Source organism: Tenrec ecaudatus, chromosome 18, assembly GCF_050624435.1.
Source record: "Tenrec ecaudatus isolate mTenEca1 chromosome 18, mTenEca1.hap1, whole genome shotgun sequence".
Lineage (NCBI taxonomy): Eukaryota > Metazoa > Chordata > Mammalia > Afrosoricida > Tenrecidae > Tenrec > Tenrec ecaudatus.
The window spans coordinates 59464774-59482097 of record NC_134547.1 but is presented as its reverse complement, the minus strand read 5'-3'; the positions used below and the strand labels follow the sequence as shown (position 1 = coordinate 59482097).

The following is a 17324-nucleotide window of genomic DNA, read 5'->3' as shown; positions in this document are numbered from 1 at the left end:
AGCTCTGACATGTAAAGAGCTTCTAAGTCATGACATTCACCCTCACAATAACAATGGAAAAAGGCTGAGGAAAAGGAACATGAAGAACATCTTTTTGCTCCATCAGAGAATTGAGGTTACAGGGCACTCTGCCACCCCGAGAGAGAGGGGAATACAGATCCGGGTCCAGAGGGCAGACCCCACTGGCACCAGTGACTGGAGGACGCATAGAAAGGCAATTGACAAATTGCTGGAGGTGGGAGGTGGCCCAGCTGGACAGTTAAAGCTCCTGAGAGTTCAGTCTTGAGAAGGAGGGAGCTCAAACTTCGGTACTTTACTTTCAGAAGCCCCACCACTTCTCACAACAAATCAGAAGGAAAACAAAAATCCCTTATCTTTGGAGTCGAAGGAAGGGGAAAGTAACCTGCAAACATCTGCTCTAGCATGGGTGGATGTACAACGGACTTCCAAAAGCTGGTGTGAAAATGGAACTAAAAAAAAGAATGGAATTTTCCCATCAACTTCTGAAACCCCTCACAGAGAGAACTTTTATTACACTGTTTGTCAAAAGAAAAACATAGAAAAAAATAAAGCAAATATTTATCCATAAAGGAATGGTTGAATAAACTGTATAAAATGTGTATCGTGATACTAAAAACGATCATGCATCTGTTTAAAAGCTCTTCTCCCCACCTCAATTCCCAGGCAAAGTCAACTGGAACTCACAGCAGTCTGCTCAACAAAATGTAATTATCTGCCCCCTGCCCCTTTAACAACTGATTAGAAGATGGTAATTGTCGAAGGAGAATTTGGGGCTGAATTTGCTCTGAGGTGATAATGGGTTTTCTAAAATTGGATTATGGGCTTTGCCCTGGAGCTACACGGGCTGCCAGTGACCCAGGATCACAGGTTAGTCATCACTTGGATGTACTCTGAGGGGACAAAGTGATTGCGGAACTAAAAATATAAAATTTAAATTAGTTATATGGAAAATCGTTGACATGGCACATTACACCAGGCTGCTTTGCTGGTTTCAAGAGCTAGAAATATACCCTATAGCTCAGGACCCACCTTCTTCCTGGAACAGAGAGTAATTTGAGAAAAGGCGCCTTCTAGCTGAGGAGGATAAGCTGCTTTGGCCCAGGATTCCTGGGTGTCATTCTACTTGCCATGACATACCCCAGAAAAGATCTGAGGTTTAAGTCTCACCCTCATCACTCCCCATCAGATACTAAGTCCTGATCTTTCCTACAGGTAACAGCTCACCAGCAGTGACATGACTTTGGCTTTCTATTTTGTGCCTCCATTTCAGGAGTCTCTGACCTAGAGTAAACTGGAAGTTGCCTGGGCTTGCTGAACAGAAGATTCAGTTCTGCTTCTAAAAACAATTAGGCAAGTGCTGTTCTTTGCACACCACGAAGGCACTGCCTGATCTGAACAACTCTTCCACACTCCCTCCTGGCCCCCCTTCTCCCTACTGCTGTAAGTTTAGTCTGAAGCTATGGCACCATTTTCCTATGGGAGACATTAACACACTACTTCAGTGCTGGCAACTGTGCACGTTTCTGGAGGGAAACTTGGCACTCAACATCAAAGAGCAATGAAAGCCTGTGATACTTGGACCTAGTAATTTCCTTGGTAGTGCTCTTTCCTAAAAAAAAAAAAAATCAGAAATTCACCCAGAGGACTAATGTGTAAGAATCATCAATAGCACAGTGCTCTCAAAAACCAAACTCACAGCCATTGAGTCCACTCTGACTCACAGGGAGCCTATAGGACAGGGTAGAACTGCTCCTGTCGGTTTTCAAGACTGAAATCCATTCAAGAGTAAATAGTTTTTCTTTTTCCTGCTGAGTGGCTGGTGGTTTTGAACTGCTGACCTTGGGGCTAGCAGGCCAACCAGTAACCCACTATACCATGATTAGTAATTGAAACTAAAAACAACTTAGTTGCATTATAACAGAAAGATAGTTAAATGAAATTCTTAAAAAAAAAAAAGAAATTCTTGGAAATCCAAATAACTGATTATAATATGAGCAATAAATAGTATATTTTCAGGAAATACTGAATGACATGAAAAGTACTTACAAATACAGTTAAAAGGAAAGAAACTGAGGAGGGAGGTGAGGGGAGGACTGGAAGGGAGTGACCAAGAGCAAGGTAACTGAGAGGAACTACTGAATACAGAATGAAGGCCAAACATGGTAATGGGTCAGGAGGAAAGCGAAAGGAAATAGAGGAAAGGAGTAGGAGGCAAAGTGCATACAGAGAAGCCTAAATACAGACATGTACATATGCAAATATATTTATGTTTATGGGGGCAATAGATTTATATACATATATTTATAGGTTCAGTAGTAGGGTAGCAGATGGACATTGGGCCTCCTCATGCATAATCCCCCAATACAATAGCACCTCGCCCTGCTAAGCAGCCATTGCAGGATACCCATCTTCCCGACATGATCACTGAAGACAGCCGTGTGTGTAAGCAAATGTGGTGAAGAAAGCTGATGGTGCCCGGCTATCAAAAAGATATAGCGTCTGGGGTCTTAAAGGCTTGAAGGCAAATAAGCAGCCATCTAGCTCAGAAGCAACAAAGCCCACAGAGAAGAAGCACACGGCCTAAGCGAACACAAGGTGTTGAATGGACCATGTAGCAGATACAAAGGAACAAAAACAATCATTGTGTGATCACCTTCCTCACATAATGGCTGAAGACGAAAGTGTGCATAAGCAAGTGTGGTGAAGAAGGCGGATGGTGCCCGGCTACTGAGAGATATAGCGTCTGGGGACTTAAAGGCTTGAAAGCAAACAAGCGACCATCTAGCCCAGAAGCAACCGAGCCCACACGGAAGCAGCACACCAACATAGGTGACCATGAAGGACAGAGGAGACCAGGTCTCCAACATCAAAGGTGAGGTGGTGGTGAGAATCACATCACCGTGAACGAGGGGGAGTGCATGATGGGGACCCAATGCCCACCTGTAGAGAGCTGAACACCCCTTCCAGAGGGGTAGGGAGGAGGAGATGGGCCACACAGGGTTCAGTGTAACAACAAGAAACTCAAAACCTTCCTCTAGTTCCTGAACGCTTCCTCCCCTCCCAATCATCATGACCCCAATCCTACGTTGCCTTGCGGACCTGGTTGTACCAGAGGATGTACAGCGGTGCAGTGGGGATCTGGAGGCACAGGGAATCTAGGACAGACGAACCCTTCAACACCAGCGGTGGGAGAGGCGACACCAGGAGGGAAGGGCATGTAGAAAGGGAGAACCGATCTCGGAGATCTATGTGTAACCTCCTCTCTGGGAGATTGTCAAGGGGGAGGCGGGTGAGGGGAGATGCCGGGGAGTGTAAGATAAGATATAATAATTATTTATAAACTATCAAGGGACCAGGGGTGGGATCGGGGAGGGAGGGGGATGGGGGAAAAAAAGGGAAACCGAGCTGATTCCAGGAACCCAAGTGGAAGGTGAATTATGAGAGTGACGAGTGCAACGAATGTATAAGGGTGCTTTGCTCATTTGATGTATGCACAGATTGTGATAAGAGCCTTATGAGCCCCAATAAAAAGATTAAAAAAGAAAGAAAGAAAATGATTAGGGCAAAAAATGTACGGATGTGCTTTATACAATTGATGTATGTATATGTAAATGTATGGATTGTGATAAGAGTTGTATGAGCCCCTAATAAAATGTAAAAAAAAAAAAAAAGGAAAGAAACTAATGTAATTACAATTTTGTGAGAAGGAAACATATCACAATGCAAACAAAGAGTAGGTTACTTAAAGTAGTGAAATTATAGGTGACTATTTTTAGCCTTCTTAATATTTTCCAAATTATCCATATCATATTTTGGAGGAGGAGAGAATATATATTCCTTCGAGAGAGGGAGAAATTATTTAGACTTAAATCTAAAATTCTGGTCATATTGATATTTCTAATTTACTTCATTATAAGTGATTACTGCATTAAACTACACTGATATTAATCTATCCAGACTTGGCAAGAAGCACTTCATTTGATCCTCTGAATTTCATTGATAATCTTTCCTTTTAAAATGTGTAAACTCTAACCCTTCACTTTTGTTTAGTGCTGTCAAAATCTATGAATGCTAAGCTGCCAGGCTGGTATCCAATTACTCACACTTCCAACCTACCTTTTCGCCTTAATTCCAGCCTGTGCTGTGAGGTGAAAAGCTCTCTGAAAACTATCAGGCAAAAGCTATTTTTCAAAAGCTGACCCACTGTGCTGTGATAATGGTGAGGAGCGGTAGCCAACCCCAGTAACCACATTCAACAACAGTGTCTCCAGACGAAAAATGAGAGACAAGGCCATTTCTTGTATGCTGATCCCACAATGCCACAGGTCTCTCTTACCAGGGGCAGAGCATGTAAGTACAAGGGGGTAAACCCCCCCCCCAAAAAAAAAACCAGAATGTTTTTTCAAATCTATGTATTTAAATGTTTTTTACAATACAACTTATCACCTTCAAAGTAAACTCCATTACACTTAATATACATTTGTCAATTCCGCAATTCCATTCTTGGAAACATTTTTCAAACTCATCTGTTTGAATGGCTAACAGCACCTCCCTCGTTTCTTTTTCTTCACTTCTTCTACATCCTCAAATCACTGTCGTTTTATATCTGTCTTCATTTGTGGGAACAAAAAGAAGTTGCATGGGATGAGGTCAGGTTAGTCAGATGTGTGGGGCAAGAGAGGCATGTTGTTTTTTGCCCAAAAGTGGCACACTGAGATGGCTCTCTGAGCAGGTACATTGTCATGGTGGCAAAATCAGTCCCCCATCTGCCACAAATCAGGTCTTTTTAAAATCACACCTGTTATGCAATCTTTTCAGAACCTCTAAATAGAAAACTTGAAGAACAGGCTGACTTGGTGGAACAAACTCCAAATGGACTACCAGTCGACATTTAGATCCTTTCAGGAAGTTGGCAGACATCAGAATGAGGCTTGTCATCAATTGACATTTCACCTTTTTTGGAATAAGAAAACCATACATACACTTGAGTTTTTCCTATAGTGCTGCCCTTGTAAGCTGCATTCAACATCACAACAGTTTCTGTGGCATTTTTCCTGAGCAGGAAACAAAATTTCACAGGTGCATGCCATTCTGTTAAATTAGCCATCACAAAAAACGAGGTTTGCGTGAAACTGCTTTTATGAAAAAATTCCCTGTGACCAGATAACCTTCCCAGGCGATGTCACTGGGCGCACTAACTCAAGAGAAAGTTGCTTGATGGTTGCCTAGCAGGAAAAATACAAGCTATGAAAGCTCCGCTCTACCCAGCGCAATTTTTTTTGTACCCCCTGGTAGACCTCTCCTACTAAACTGTAAGTTTTTGCAGGAAGAAACTGTTGTGCTTTATCCTCCTAAGTCTAGTTCCAGAGGCCCCAGTAGAAATAGCGGGTTAAGCATTGAATTGCCAACCAAAAAGCTGGCAGTTCGAACCCACTAGCCTCTCTGTAAGAGACAGACGTAATGATTGCTTCAGTGAAGATGCAGTCTTGGAAAGCCTATGGAGCAGCTCTCTCCTGTCTGCAAGGCCACTGCGAGCTCGACACAGACCTCTCCCTCCTCTTGCCTCTCCGTCTCCTTTTCCCCCTCATGCCTTTTTTTTCCTTCAGAGTGTAACTTTACAATCTATGTAACCTTACCCCTCCCTAATTATATCAGTAATATGTGGCTATTGTAAATAATTGAGACAGTACAGTTATTCTAAAAAGGCTTTTGAATGAAACTACACGGAAACCCCTCACCCCCAAATTAAGAACATAATAAACCACCGTGATCATGAGAAAGACCAATCCAATAAGCCAGGAATTGATATGAGTTAGAGCTTGTGGGGGTGCCCCTGTGGGCAGAAGCGGAAATTGCTTTTCTACCAAGCCCTCTGACCCAAGCTGGGGATTGAAAGGAAAACTGTGTTCAAATAAAAAGCAACTTCGTTTCTTTTCTCTCCTTTTCCTTAGACAGAAATAAATGTTAGCAAAGGACATAAAACATTCCCTAAGTGTTAGGGATAATGTTAGAGATAAGAAAGACCCCGTTCATATTGATTATGGTCTGTTAAGGTAGAAGGTTTAAAAAAAAGGGAGAGAGAGCAAAGAAAGTTGTTGCGAGGGCCACTTAAGGCACCCCATGTTCAAAAGAAGGAAACACTGCCCCGTCCTGGGCCATCCTCACAACTGTTACTCTTGCGCCTACACATGTCGATGTGTGACGTCAATGTAATCACTGGTGTGCACGCTGGAACAAGGACACGCTCTTATACTGAGCAGATATTGAAAGAGACAGCCACGAAAAGAGCAGATATCGGATTGGTGTGAGTACATGAGATTAGCTAGGTACAGAAGCTGCTACACATTACAGAAAGGAATGAAATACTTTTTCAAAATCTCCCTAAAATACAGGCAGCCACCAGTGGTTCCCTGCACAACTCCAGTCCACTGTACGCCATTCATCCAATGTCAGCCCTGGATTTAACTAGCACATCTGAGTGATGTTGTAAATAGACGCACGTGGACTCTAGCACACCGTTTCTCAATTGACACTGCTGATGTTGTGGGCTGGATCATTCTTTGTGGTGGGGGGTTGTCCTGTGCGTTGTACAGAGGGCAGAAGCATTTCTGGTCTCTACCCACTAGATTCCAGCCACTGGCAATCACACCAAACCAAACCTGTTGCTCTCAAGTCAGTTCTGACCCATAGCAACCCTACAGGACAGAGCCTATTGGGTTCCTAAGGCTGTAATCTTTACAAAAGCAGACTGCCACATCTTTCGCCCTCAGAGTGGCTGTACATTCAAATTGCCAACCTCTCAATTAGCAGCGGAGCTTCCACTTATAACAACCAAAAATATCTCCAAATATTGCCACATCATCCCCAGGAGAAACAACTCACCTCCTAGTTGACAGTCACTAGTCTAGAGAAAGAAAGAGCTGGGTCGTCTTTGTCCAGCTCTCTGGCATATGTAAGAAAGGAGAGCAGTCTACATTTGATCAGTAAAAAGTTGGTAGGCACCACAAAAGGAAATATCCACACAGATGTATTCAATTCCCTTTGCTGTAATTCCAATGTTCCCATTGCCAATTATATGCTGTGAGTACAATAATACCAGGAAAGTATTACTAAGGAGTCGGTATGTATTAATCTGACCCCCAGACAGATATACCCTTTCACTGTACACTAATAAACTGATTTCTGGTTCACAAATTGGTCTCTTATGAGTTTATTTAATGTGAACAATTTTCAAAGTATGAGTTGCTAGCCTTCCAGTTGCTAGCTAGATCCTAGGTCAAGCTGCACCAGAAGCTTTTTGTCACCAGAAAACCAACCCGTATCACTACCGGTCTTTGTGCCAACTCCCTCTCCATGAGCTTTCGCATATGGTAAATATGAAAGTGAGAGAGGAAGACATATGCATTTGGGCAGGAGTCGGGAAACATATATAGATATATGGTTCTGAAATGTGTTAGGATGCAAGTTATCATAACTTGCTGATGAGCTATCTCATCAACACTGTAAATGATGGCTGCCCTCTAAAAGCCAGGCTTGTTCTTTAGTTATGAAGAGTACTTTAACTGCTCTTAGCAAGCTCTTAGCTACCTCAGAGCCAGTGCTGTTTGAAACTACCAGCTCGTGCGCGAGCGCGCGTAAAGGGAGTAAAAGGCCCTAGATCCACAGTGACGTCACCGAGGTCTGGCTACACCAGAGTCTCACTGTCAGTCCTTGGTCCAGCTCCCTCTCTGTTACCTTTAGTGCTTGTGCAAGTGAGGGAGGAAGAGATATGCATTTGGGCAGGAGTCGGGAAATACATACAGGTCTTTGTTTCTCTAGACCAGTGGTTCTCAACCAGGGGTGAGTTGTTTCTCCGGTACTATTTGGCAATAAACATGGAGACATTTTCGATGGTTACAAATGGAAGCTCCGCTGCTAACTGGAAGGTTGGCAGTTTGGCTCTACAGTGACTCTGAGGGAGAAACATGTGACACCTCTCAGAAAGGCAAGGCTTTCTCCTCCTGTAAACAGTTCATCTCAGAAACTCACAGGAGCAGTTCTACTCCACCCTCCAGGCTCCCGTGAGTCAGCACGGATGGCTTGACCAATTAGCTTGGTGACACTTCCCAGCTCAGGAACTTCTTGGTTTGCCCAGATTGAGACAATAAATTGAACATTTGGGCTTGCAATTTCTATTTGTGACAGGGTGTAGAAATAAATGTTATACATAGATTATTTATTCTGTCTAAATGAGAAGCTGAGTCAGGTTGGCACCCCAACATTTATAGGTTAAAAGAAACGCCCCCCAAAAAAGAAAAATCCCAGTGTGATAAGGGTTTAAGAGTAAAGTGTACACACACACACACACACACACACACAAAGAGTCAAGTCTCATGTTTGTAACATACCTTCAATTGGTTCAGGAAAAAATGAAAATTCAGAGAAAGAAATAAAATAATAGTAAAGATTAACAATTGTGAGTTTGAAGTTTTTGAAAGAAAAAATGGAGAGGTAACCACCTCCTGAAAAGACAAGAACCTGAACTTTGTTATATTTTTAAAAAGAAGTCTTAAAATGCAATGACATAGAGTAGTCCACAGGTTATTGTCAGACTCGACATGGGACATAAGAGGAAACAGATGGAAAAACATTTGGAATGATTGGTAACTTAACAATGTGCTAAGATAAAATTTCCATGAGTATAATAAAAAATGAAATATATCTGTTAGTAAAAGAAACAAAACCCAAATCCTTTCATAATATACTCTAAATTGAAAAGTAGAGATAGAAATATGTACATTAATAATTAAGGGATCTTGGTTTGGGATAATTTTTACATAGGAGAGGCCCTATAAAGGAAAAGATATATTTGCCTACATAACAATTTCAAACTTCTGTGTATCAGAACAAAAGATAATGTAAAAAAATTAAAAGGTAAACAATCACAAAATATTTATAACATAAATGTCAATGGTTTAAGATCTTTAAATATAAAAAAAAGATCTTTAAATATATAAAACAGGAACAGAATCAATATCCCAATAGAAAGATGAACAAATAACAGCAATAGGTCATTCACACACCCACTCAAACTCACACAAGTTTGGCTAATATATTGAAAAATGCTTAACCTTTTCAATCACATAAATGGAAATAAAAAACAAGATGGCATTTCTTCATATATTTATTTGATGGATAAAAATTAATTTAAATGATAATATATAGAATACATATCATTGTTGACATACATACAAACAAACATATCATCTCAAACACAGCTTATATAAATTGGTATAATCTTTTTGGAAGCCAGTTCAGCAATAATGCCTTATAATATGCATACAATTTTAACAAATAAATAAGTCTTTGAAATTTTTCCTTAAGAGATTATCATGAAGCTACACATTCAGCTTTAAACAATATTCCTATCCATAAAATTCATTGGAGGAGGAGAGGGGAAAAATGAGTTGACATCAAGGGCTCAAGTAGAAAGAAAATGTTTTGAGAATGATGATGGCAACAAATGTACAAATGTGCTGGATACAATGGATGCACGTATGGCTTGTGATCAGAGCTGTACGAGTACCCAATAAAATGATTAAAAATTTTTTATAGCAGTGAAAAACAGAAGCAGTCTTCTAAGTTAATTGGGTAGAATATTTTTTACATCCAAATGTAACCATTATAGGGAACATGAAAACAGTCATACAAGGGGGCTTCAAAAAGTTTGTAGAAAAATGGAATGGAAAAACAACGAACTTTTTAAGCCTCTTGTAGTAATGATAAGAAAAAGATGTTTGGGGGGGCAAAGGAGACTCCGAATAGGGCAAGATATGACAAAATAACAATCTATAAATTATCAAGGGCTCATGAGGGAGGGGGAGCAGGGAAGGAGGGGGAAAAAAAAGAGGATGTGATGCAAAGGGCTTAAGTGGAGAGCAAATGCTTAGAAAATGATTAGGGCAAAGAATGTACAGATGTGCTTTATACAATTGATGTATGTATTGTGATGAGTTGTATGAGCCCCTAATAAAATGTTTTTTTAAAAAAGAAAAATATGTTTAATGATGTGTAAAAATGTCCAGGATGGGGAAAAGGCTGGGTTTGGAGTCAGAATGCATATATTCACAGTCTAGATCAACCATAAATTAGCTGTGATTAGGTAAATTAATAACCTTCTTCGCTTCTCAGATTCCTAATCTGTAAAACATGTAACTACTATGAAATAACAGCTCTAGATAGCAACCATCAGTGACTTCTTAAATCACTAAGAGAAAGGTTGCTTGGTAACTTTACAATGGCTCAATCCTGCTGGAAACACCATCTATCAATCGCAATAGTGAGATAAGCAGACACTATGTAGCAGGAAGTACACAGTACAGCTAGTATTCTGGCCTTCCAAAATTTGACCTGAATCTACCCAAACATCTAGAGCTAACCATTTGCTCACTGGAAACATTTCATTCCCTTAAAATGAAATTCAAGAACAATCTAAATAAATGAATGACAAGAACAGTGCTTACTATTGGGGAAGGTGAAGATTGGGGGGCAAAAGGAAATTTCTAAATCTTGATGTATGTGTTAGAAATTATGTTAAAAAAACATTAAATTATGCTCTTAAAAATGGTATGCTGTAAGAGTGGTTTGTTCTAGTAATGTGGCATTGTATGATACTCACCTTCCCAACATGATCGCTAAAGACAAAGGGGTACGTACATAAGCAAATGTGGTGAAGAAAGCTGATGATGCCCAGCTATCAAAAGATATACCATCTGAGTTGTTAAAGGCTTGAAGTTAAACAGGCAGCCTTCTAGCAGAGAAGCATCACATGGAAGAAGCACACCAACCTCTGTGATCATGAGGTGTGATGGGAGTAGGTATCAGAAATTCAAAAACAAGCAATAAAATTGACGTGATGGAGCGTGCACAAAATGGAGACCCAAGATAAATGGACAGTCCCTCACAGAAGGGCCCCATGGAAGGGATGACATATCCAGGTGCAGCACAGTACTGATGAAACATCTAACTATCCTCTAGTTCTTTAATACTTCCTCCCCTTACTATTATGGTCTTAGTTTTATCCCATTAATCTTGTTAGACATGCAATTAAGATTGTTCGATGCATGAAATCCAAGATAGATAAACCCTTCAGAAATAGAAATGGGAGTAATGATTCCCTGAGGGTACAGGAAGAAAGGAGGTGGGTGGGGGGAATAGGGAGCAGATAGCAATGATGACTGTATAACCCCACTTGAAGGAAATGAATAACAGAATTATAGGTGGACGGATACAGTGGATGGTGTAAGATACAGCTAAATAAATAAATAAAATATAATAACAAGGCTTCCTGGAGGGAGGGGGTAAAGGGGAGGTGATATCAAAGAGTTCAAGAAAGAAAATGTCTTGAAAAAAAAAATGTCTTGAAAATGATTGTGGCATCAATTGTACAATGATATATGATCTAATTGAATTATGGATTGTTATATCTGTAAGAGCTCCAATAAAATGATTTTTTAAATTGGTGTCCTGAGAATGATGATGGCAATAAATGTACAAATGTGTTTGACATAATGGATGGATATATATGGATTGTGATAAGAATTGTATGAGCCCCCAATAAAATTATTTTTTTTAAAGTGGCGTCCTGCATACTTGGTTCAATGTGTGTGTTATGTAGATTTTTTTCAATGAAGAGAAAGGGCTCCTGATTTTTCACCACTGTCTAATCACAGGGTGTGGTTAGGGAACAAAAAGTGACTCCAAGCGAAAGCACAGAACCCAGCTGCTACCTGTGGGCCTTGTTCTCCCACCAAACCCTTCTTGATGGGAGAGGTGGGGGGTGGGGAGAGAGCAAGGCCTGAGCCAAGGGAAAGAGGGTACTTATTAGGAAAATCTCACAAAGTGAGGGTTCACAAGGATTTCCACTCCTAGTACAACTAAGACTACTGGCTATGTCATAAAATGGGCTTTAGGTTCACTTAAAGGATTCCAACAAACCACCTCCTCCAAGCACCTGGACAACTTGGTAATGGGAATTTAGAAACGAGGAAACGAGCAGTTAAGCTAAGGCTGTGTTTACAGCTGGATACTTGGAAAGGCAGTCTACACACAGATTAGAACTTTGAGAACTGATGGCATTTGCTTTGAAATGCTAGAAGACTGTTTTGGAGGTTTGGGTTAATTATAGGAGGATGCTGTGAGGCTTCTCTCCCACTCAATCCAACACCTTGCCGCCACTATCACTCCCACCCAGGAAATGATTTGGATGAAGATTGAGAAACACATCTTTGCAGTGTCCAGCCCCCAACAATGGTGGTCTGCTATGGGACACAAAGGAAACCCATGCCTGGTGTGCATTCCTTTTCAGGTCTGACAATCCCAGGGGCACATGCAAACAGAAGTCAGAGGCTACAGTTGGTCCTGTGATACTTGAAGCTTAACTTTCAGGTCTACTTTGAGAGAACAGTTTCCTCAAATGGTACACTTGCTCTAATGTGTTTCGGAATCAAATTTAAGGTGAAGGCAGATATAAAAAGCTTGCCTTTTTCAAAGAGAAGGGACAAAAAATTAGTATATTTATATTTAATTAAAAAATTTTTATTTAGTATCATTCTTAAGTGTGAATGCAAGTGGTTGGAGATCTAAGTGCTGTCTTCTTTAGATGAAGAATTACCCAGACATGAGGGAAATGAGGGGCTATCAATAGAAAGGATGCATGGCTACATAAAAATCTTATTAAGTTCTTTGAAACGCAAGAAAAGGAAGAATTCACTCTGTACTCTTGACACAGTGGCAAAAAATCTAGTTTGTTTTCTAAAATCTTCCCCAAGCTTCATCAGTTTAACTAGAGCTCATAGACAAATCAGTAAAACTGAAGTTGAGATGATTTCTTCTCTTTTTGCCTTAGGGGACATGCTAGTGGATACAGAAGACAATTACTGGAAAGTCAAGGATATAAAAGATGCTGATCTAGCTTAAAGGACAGAAGTCCAGCTGAGTGGGACAATTTTGAAACCAAAGCTATGCCTGCCTGTACTGCCAAGGTACTGACAGTTATGTCTCATAGCAATCTGATACAGGAGATGCATGGTGAGAACACAGCCCCAAACATAGCTGATTTCTCAAAATTCACCAATGGCAGCCGACTGGCTCAAATACTGTATGCCTCGAGCCCTCATGTGAATGAGTGGTTTGCCTTAATTTAAGGCTCTTTCTCATGGCCAACGAGTTGGACTTACAGTGACCCGATTGGACAGAGAAGAATGAAGTTCCCACAATCACAAACCTCCCAAGGGGCAGCCTGGGATTTGAACCCAGGCAGTGTGGTGAGAGCCTGTGGTCCCACACCCACTACTCTCTGCTTGCACAGGGCAGAGCAACTTCCCTCAAGTCAGTGGGTTCAGTTCTTGGTGTTGCTGCCATTTAACAACTGATTAAGTCTTGGAAAAATTACCAGAGGCCTTTAAGCCAACTGTTTCCTCATCTATAAAATAGGTCTAACACCAGTCTCTGCTTCGACTTTGGTGGGAAACGCCGTGGTGATTATATATGCAGACCATCGGAAACACAGACACTTGATGAGTGTCAATACCACCTTTCCTCCCCTGACATTCTTCTCCTCACGACTGCTAATGCACCGCTCACAACTCATGCCAACTTCATTGGCAACCAGGGTCTCAAAATAGCTCCAGGGGGAGAGAGAAACAGTTGTAGGAAAACGGGCACAATTGCTGTCAATCTCTTAGATTGGCATCTGGATATGTGCTAACGCGGTAAACAGAGACAAAGGCATTTCAGCCCCCTAAACTGGCCCCATCATGCTTTTGTTAGGTCACTCTCATGGGAGAAATATACCTCGATCCTTGACTTCTTGTGATTAAGAATTCACACCAAAGCCTGGTTTGTGATCCAAGTGAGTTTATAGAGGATAGAAGTGGCACAAATGTGCAGGACTGCAGCCCAGCTGTGCTGCACTGGGTGTCAGTCACTGGGGGAGAGAGCCAGAGAGAAAAATTTCTGGCTTTTCAGGGCCACCATTGGGAGGCGTGGTCAACGGTCCTGGTTAACCCCATTGGCTGAGCTAAACCCACCTGGCCTGGATGGGTCCCATCCATGTTTACCGGTTTCCTGTCTCAAAGACGTAAGTGTGTGCAAGCCCTCCAGCTTTAAGCAGCTTTCAACTTCCTGAAACAGGAGAGGGAGGCTTTGGCATGCAGAGAGACAACCCTTAGTTCTACCTCTAGCTACCTCACACTTTCACCACAAGCCTCCACGTGCACAGGCTTTGGTTCCAAAGTCAGACTGATCCCCGGCCCCTTCCGAGAATAACAGACAAGAAACTTACCCAGGCCCTGGAGTATCTTACAGCAGGGGACCCCCGTCCCCCAAAGGGAAAAAAAGAAAAGAAACTTACCTAATGCTCTGACAATTCGCATCAGGACTTCCCCAACCTTCATTCTGGTCTCTGGCGTGTGCTTATCCTTTCTACTGTCATACTGCGCCAAAAGGCCAACTAAGATTTTCTCAGGGTATGCGTCTGCCAGTAGGGCAGCCCCTGTGGTTGAAAATGAAAAGATTCATTACTGTTTAGGACTGAAAGTAGATGGACCCAGACAGGCTGTAATGGGTGAACACAGCAACACAAAACCCACCTACCAGCAAGGGCTGCCCTTTATTCATAGAGACAACCAAGGGGTGAGGGGTGGAGAACCTGGGTCTGGGGATTGGAGTCTTGGTTCCTTGTGGCCCCATCCCTATGTGACTGCAAGGTTACTTCTAGCACAGACTATTATCTGTGGATTATGGACTCTTCAAGCAGAAACTAGATAATTACATATCATGGCAGGGATTCATTCACACAGTGATGGGAAAAGACTGGACTGAAAGCCATCTAGGAACCCTTCTGATTCCGAGCATCTCAGTTCTGTGCCTGGTACTGTCCCTGCCAACCTGCCAGCTGGAAGCACTGCAGTAAGCTGTCCACTGGCTATGCAGCATTAGTGCTCCACCCCAGTGTAGTTTCTCTCTGTAACACTGCCGATGAAGAGCACAATTATCAGAGAACAATTCTCAGAGCATGTCAGGCATGACTGGTTTTAGATGTAAGAGCTTATGGTTAAGTTTCCTAATAATCAGAAAAGGGTGAATTCTGCTCTAAAGGTCTCTTTCCTAGGACTCTCTGGTCCCTTCTCCCATCCCCTTTACATGCATCATCTGACCCTAGACCCAAGCAAGCTTGTATAACCTAACACATAGATAAAATACCTGGGTCTCATGGGAGGGAGGGGGGAAAATGAGGACCTGATGCCAGAGGCTTAAGTGGAGAGCAAATGCTTTGAGAATGATGAGGGCAATGAATGTACAAATAGGCTTTACACAATTGATGTATGTGTGGATTGTGATAAGAGTTGTATGAGCCCCTAATAAAATGATTTTTAAAATGCCTGGGTCTCAAAACTATAAAATATAAATTCTATTACTTGGGGTAGAATGTTACATAAAAGAGGAACTAAGGAGGAAATACAGAGTTTAACTATATATCCAGGATGAGACTGCTTCTTTCTCACCACCTCAACCTCCTAGCCACAACTAGAAGACATAAGAAGCCTCACCAAAACATCTGGATTTACCAATCTCCTGTTCACACTTGACAACCTTGCAGGCCAAAGTCTAGATTCTATTCCCTGTTCATTTGTTGTAGCCTGTGACTTCGATGTCATCTGGATTCTTTCTCTCTTCCCTCAGCTTCATTCACACATCTATGAGTCATGAAGGTGGTGTACCTGACCCTACTGAGGGCTGCACCTGTCTGCCCATCCTCTTTCCTCCCCTTCTAGCTCACTTTTCCTTTGCTTTCTCAAAATATGAGAAGTCTCTGCATGTGTTGCTGAGGTGTGCATTCCTTTAATGCAGTCATTGGTGTTATACAAGCAAAAGTTCTGTGGCAGAAACAAATCTGACAGCTTCCCTGTTGGCAAAATGTGAAATTAGGTTGCAGTTCGCTCTATAAGTAAAGAAATGGAGAAGCTCTTGGAGTTCCAGGGGGAGTTAAGAAACAGCCACGAATAGGAAAGAAAATGTCTGTGTCTTAAGAATTAAGAAATGAAGTTGTTTTCTAAAGGGGGGTAGGGAGCAGAGGCAGCTTCCAAGTTCTAAAAGAAACCCAAGAGAGCTCTAATGGTAGCTCTAAATCTGGCAGACACTTCTTAATGGTAAATTACAAGGCCTCTTATATTTTACCGATCTGTAGTTGTCATCAATACTTGTTTACCATACATTCCCAACTCAGAAATCTGGTGGATTTTTTTCTTTAAGGAATATACCCACTTTATACTGGAAATCAGTAGGGGGGAAAATGGATTTACTGTTTACAACATTGCTCTGAAACTCGATTACCAAAGCCCCCCACCATGTATGACTATTTTTTCATTAGTTTTTAGCAGAGAGCTGCTATTGACATCTGTGTACCTATTACCCTCCCCAGCCATTTGTCCGTTTGCTGTAGTGCAGTGATTTGCATGTTGCTATGATGTTGAATGCTTTGCCACCAGTATTTCAAATACCAGCAGCATCATCCATGGTGAACAGATTTCAGTGGAACTTCCAGACTAAGATGGACGAGGAAGAAGGAAGAGGTGGTCCACTTCTGAAAATTTAGTCCCTTTAAACCTTATGAATAGCAATGGGAGATGAAGTGATATAGTGTCAGAAGATAGGCCCCTTAGGTGGGAAGACACTCAGAATATAACTGGAGAACTGCCTCATCAATGGGGAGTTGGCCTTAAATGGTGTGGATGGAGCAAAGCTTTCACGATCTTTATTTGCTGATAGGGCATGACTCAAAATGATAAGAAACATGTGAACATCCCTTACAATCAAAATTTGAAATATCTGAATTATGAATCTAAAAAATCTGAAAGGCATGAAAAAATGAAATGGACCGATAAAGGTCCTAAGTATTAGTGAGGTGAAATGCACTGGTACTGGCAGTTTTAATCAGACAATCACCTGGTTTACTACACCAGGGGTGACAGTACAAGGGGAATAGTATCACAATAATCAAAAAGAGCATTTCAAGAGCTATCTTGGGTACAATGCTATCTGTGATAGGTTATCTAGATGCCTACAAGGAAGACCAATTAATACAACAATTATTCACTAAAGCCAGTGATGAAAAATTGAAGAATTCTACCAACTTTTTCAGTCTAAAATTGATCAAACATGCAAACGAGATCAATTGATAATTACTGGTGATTGATTGCAAGAGCTGGAAATTAAAGAGTAAGGATCATTTGTTGGAAAATCTAGCCTTGTGATAGAAACGA

At 41.4% G+C, this 17324-nt stretch overlaps 1 protein-coding gene across 2 annotated transcripts in view; it reads right to left on the bottom strand.

Moving 5' to 3' along the window:
- TANGO6 (transport and golgi organization 6 homolog) overlaps window positions 1-17324 on the bottom strand; it is a 196287-nt gene that overhangs the window by 86616 nt on the left and 92347 nt on the right. The window contains exon 15 of one of the 2 annotated variants that reach the window (XM_075537015.1): window positions 14414-14554. The exons of the other annotated variant lie outside the window; for it this stretch is intronic. Within the exon in view, the coding sequence (XP_075393130.1) occupies window positions 14414-14554 (141 nt within the window). The remainder of the gene's footprint in view (window positions 1-14413; window positions 14555-17324) is intronic. 2 annotated transcript variants of the gene reach the window in all.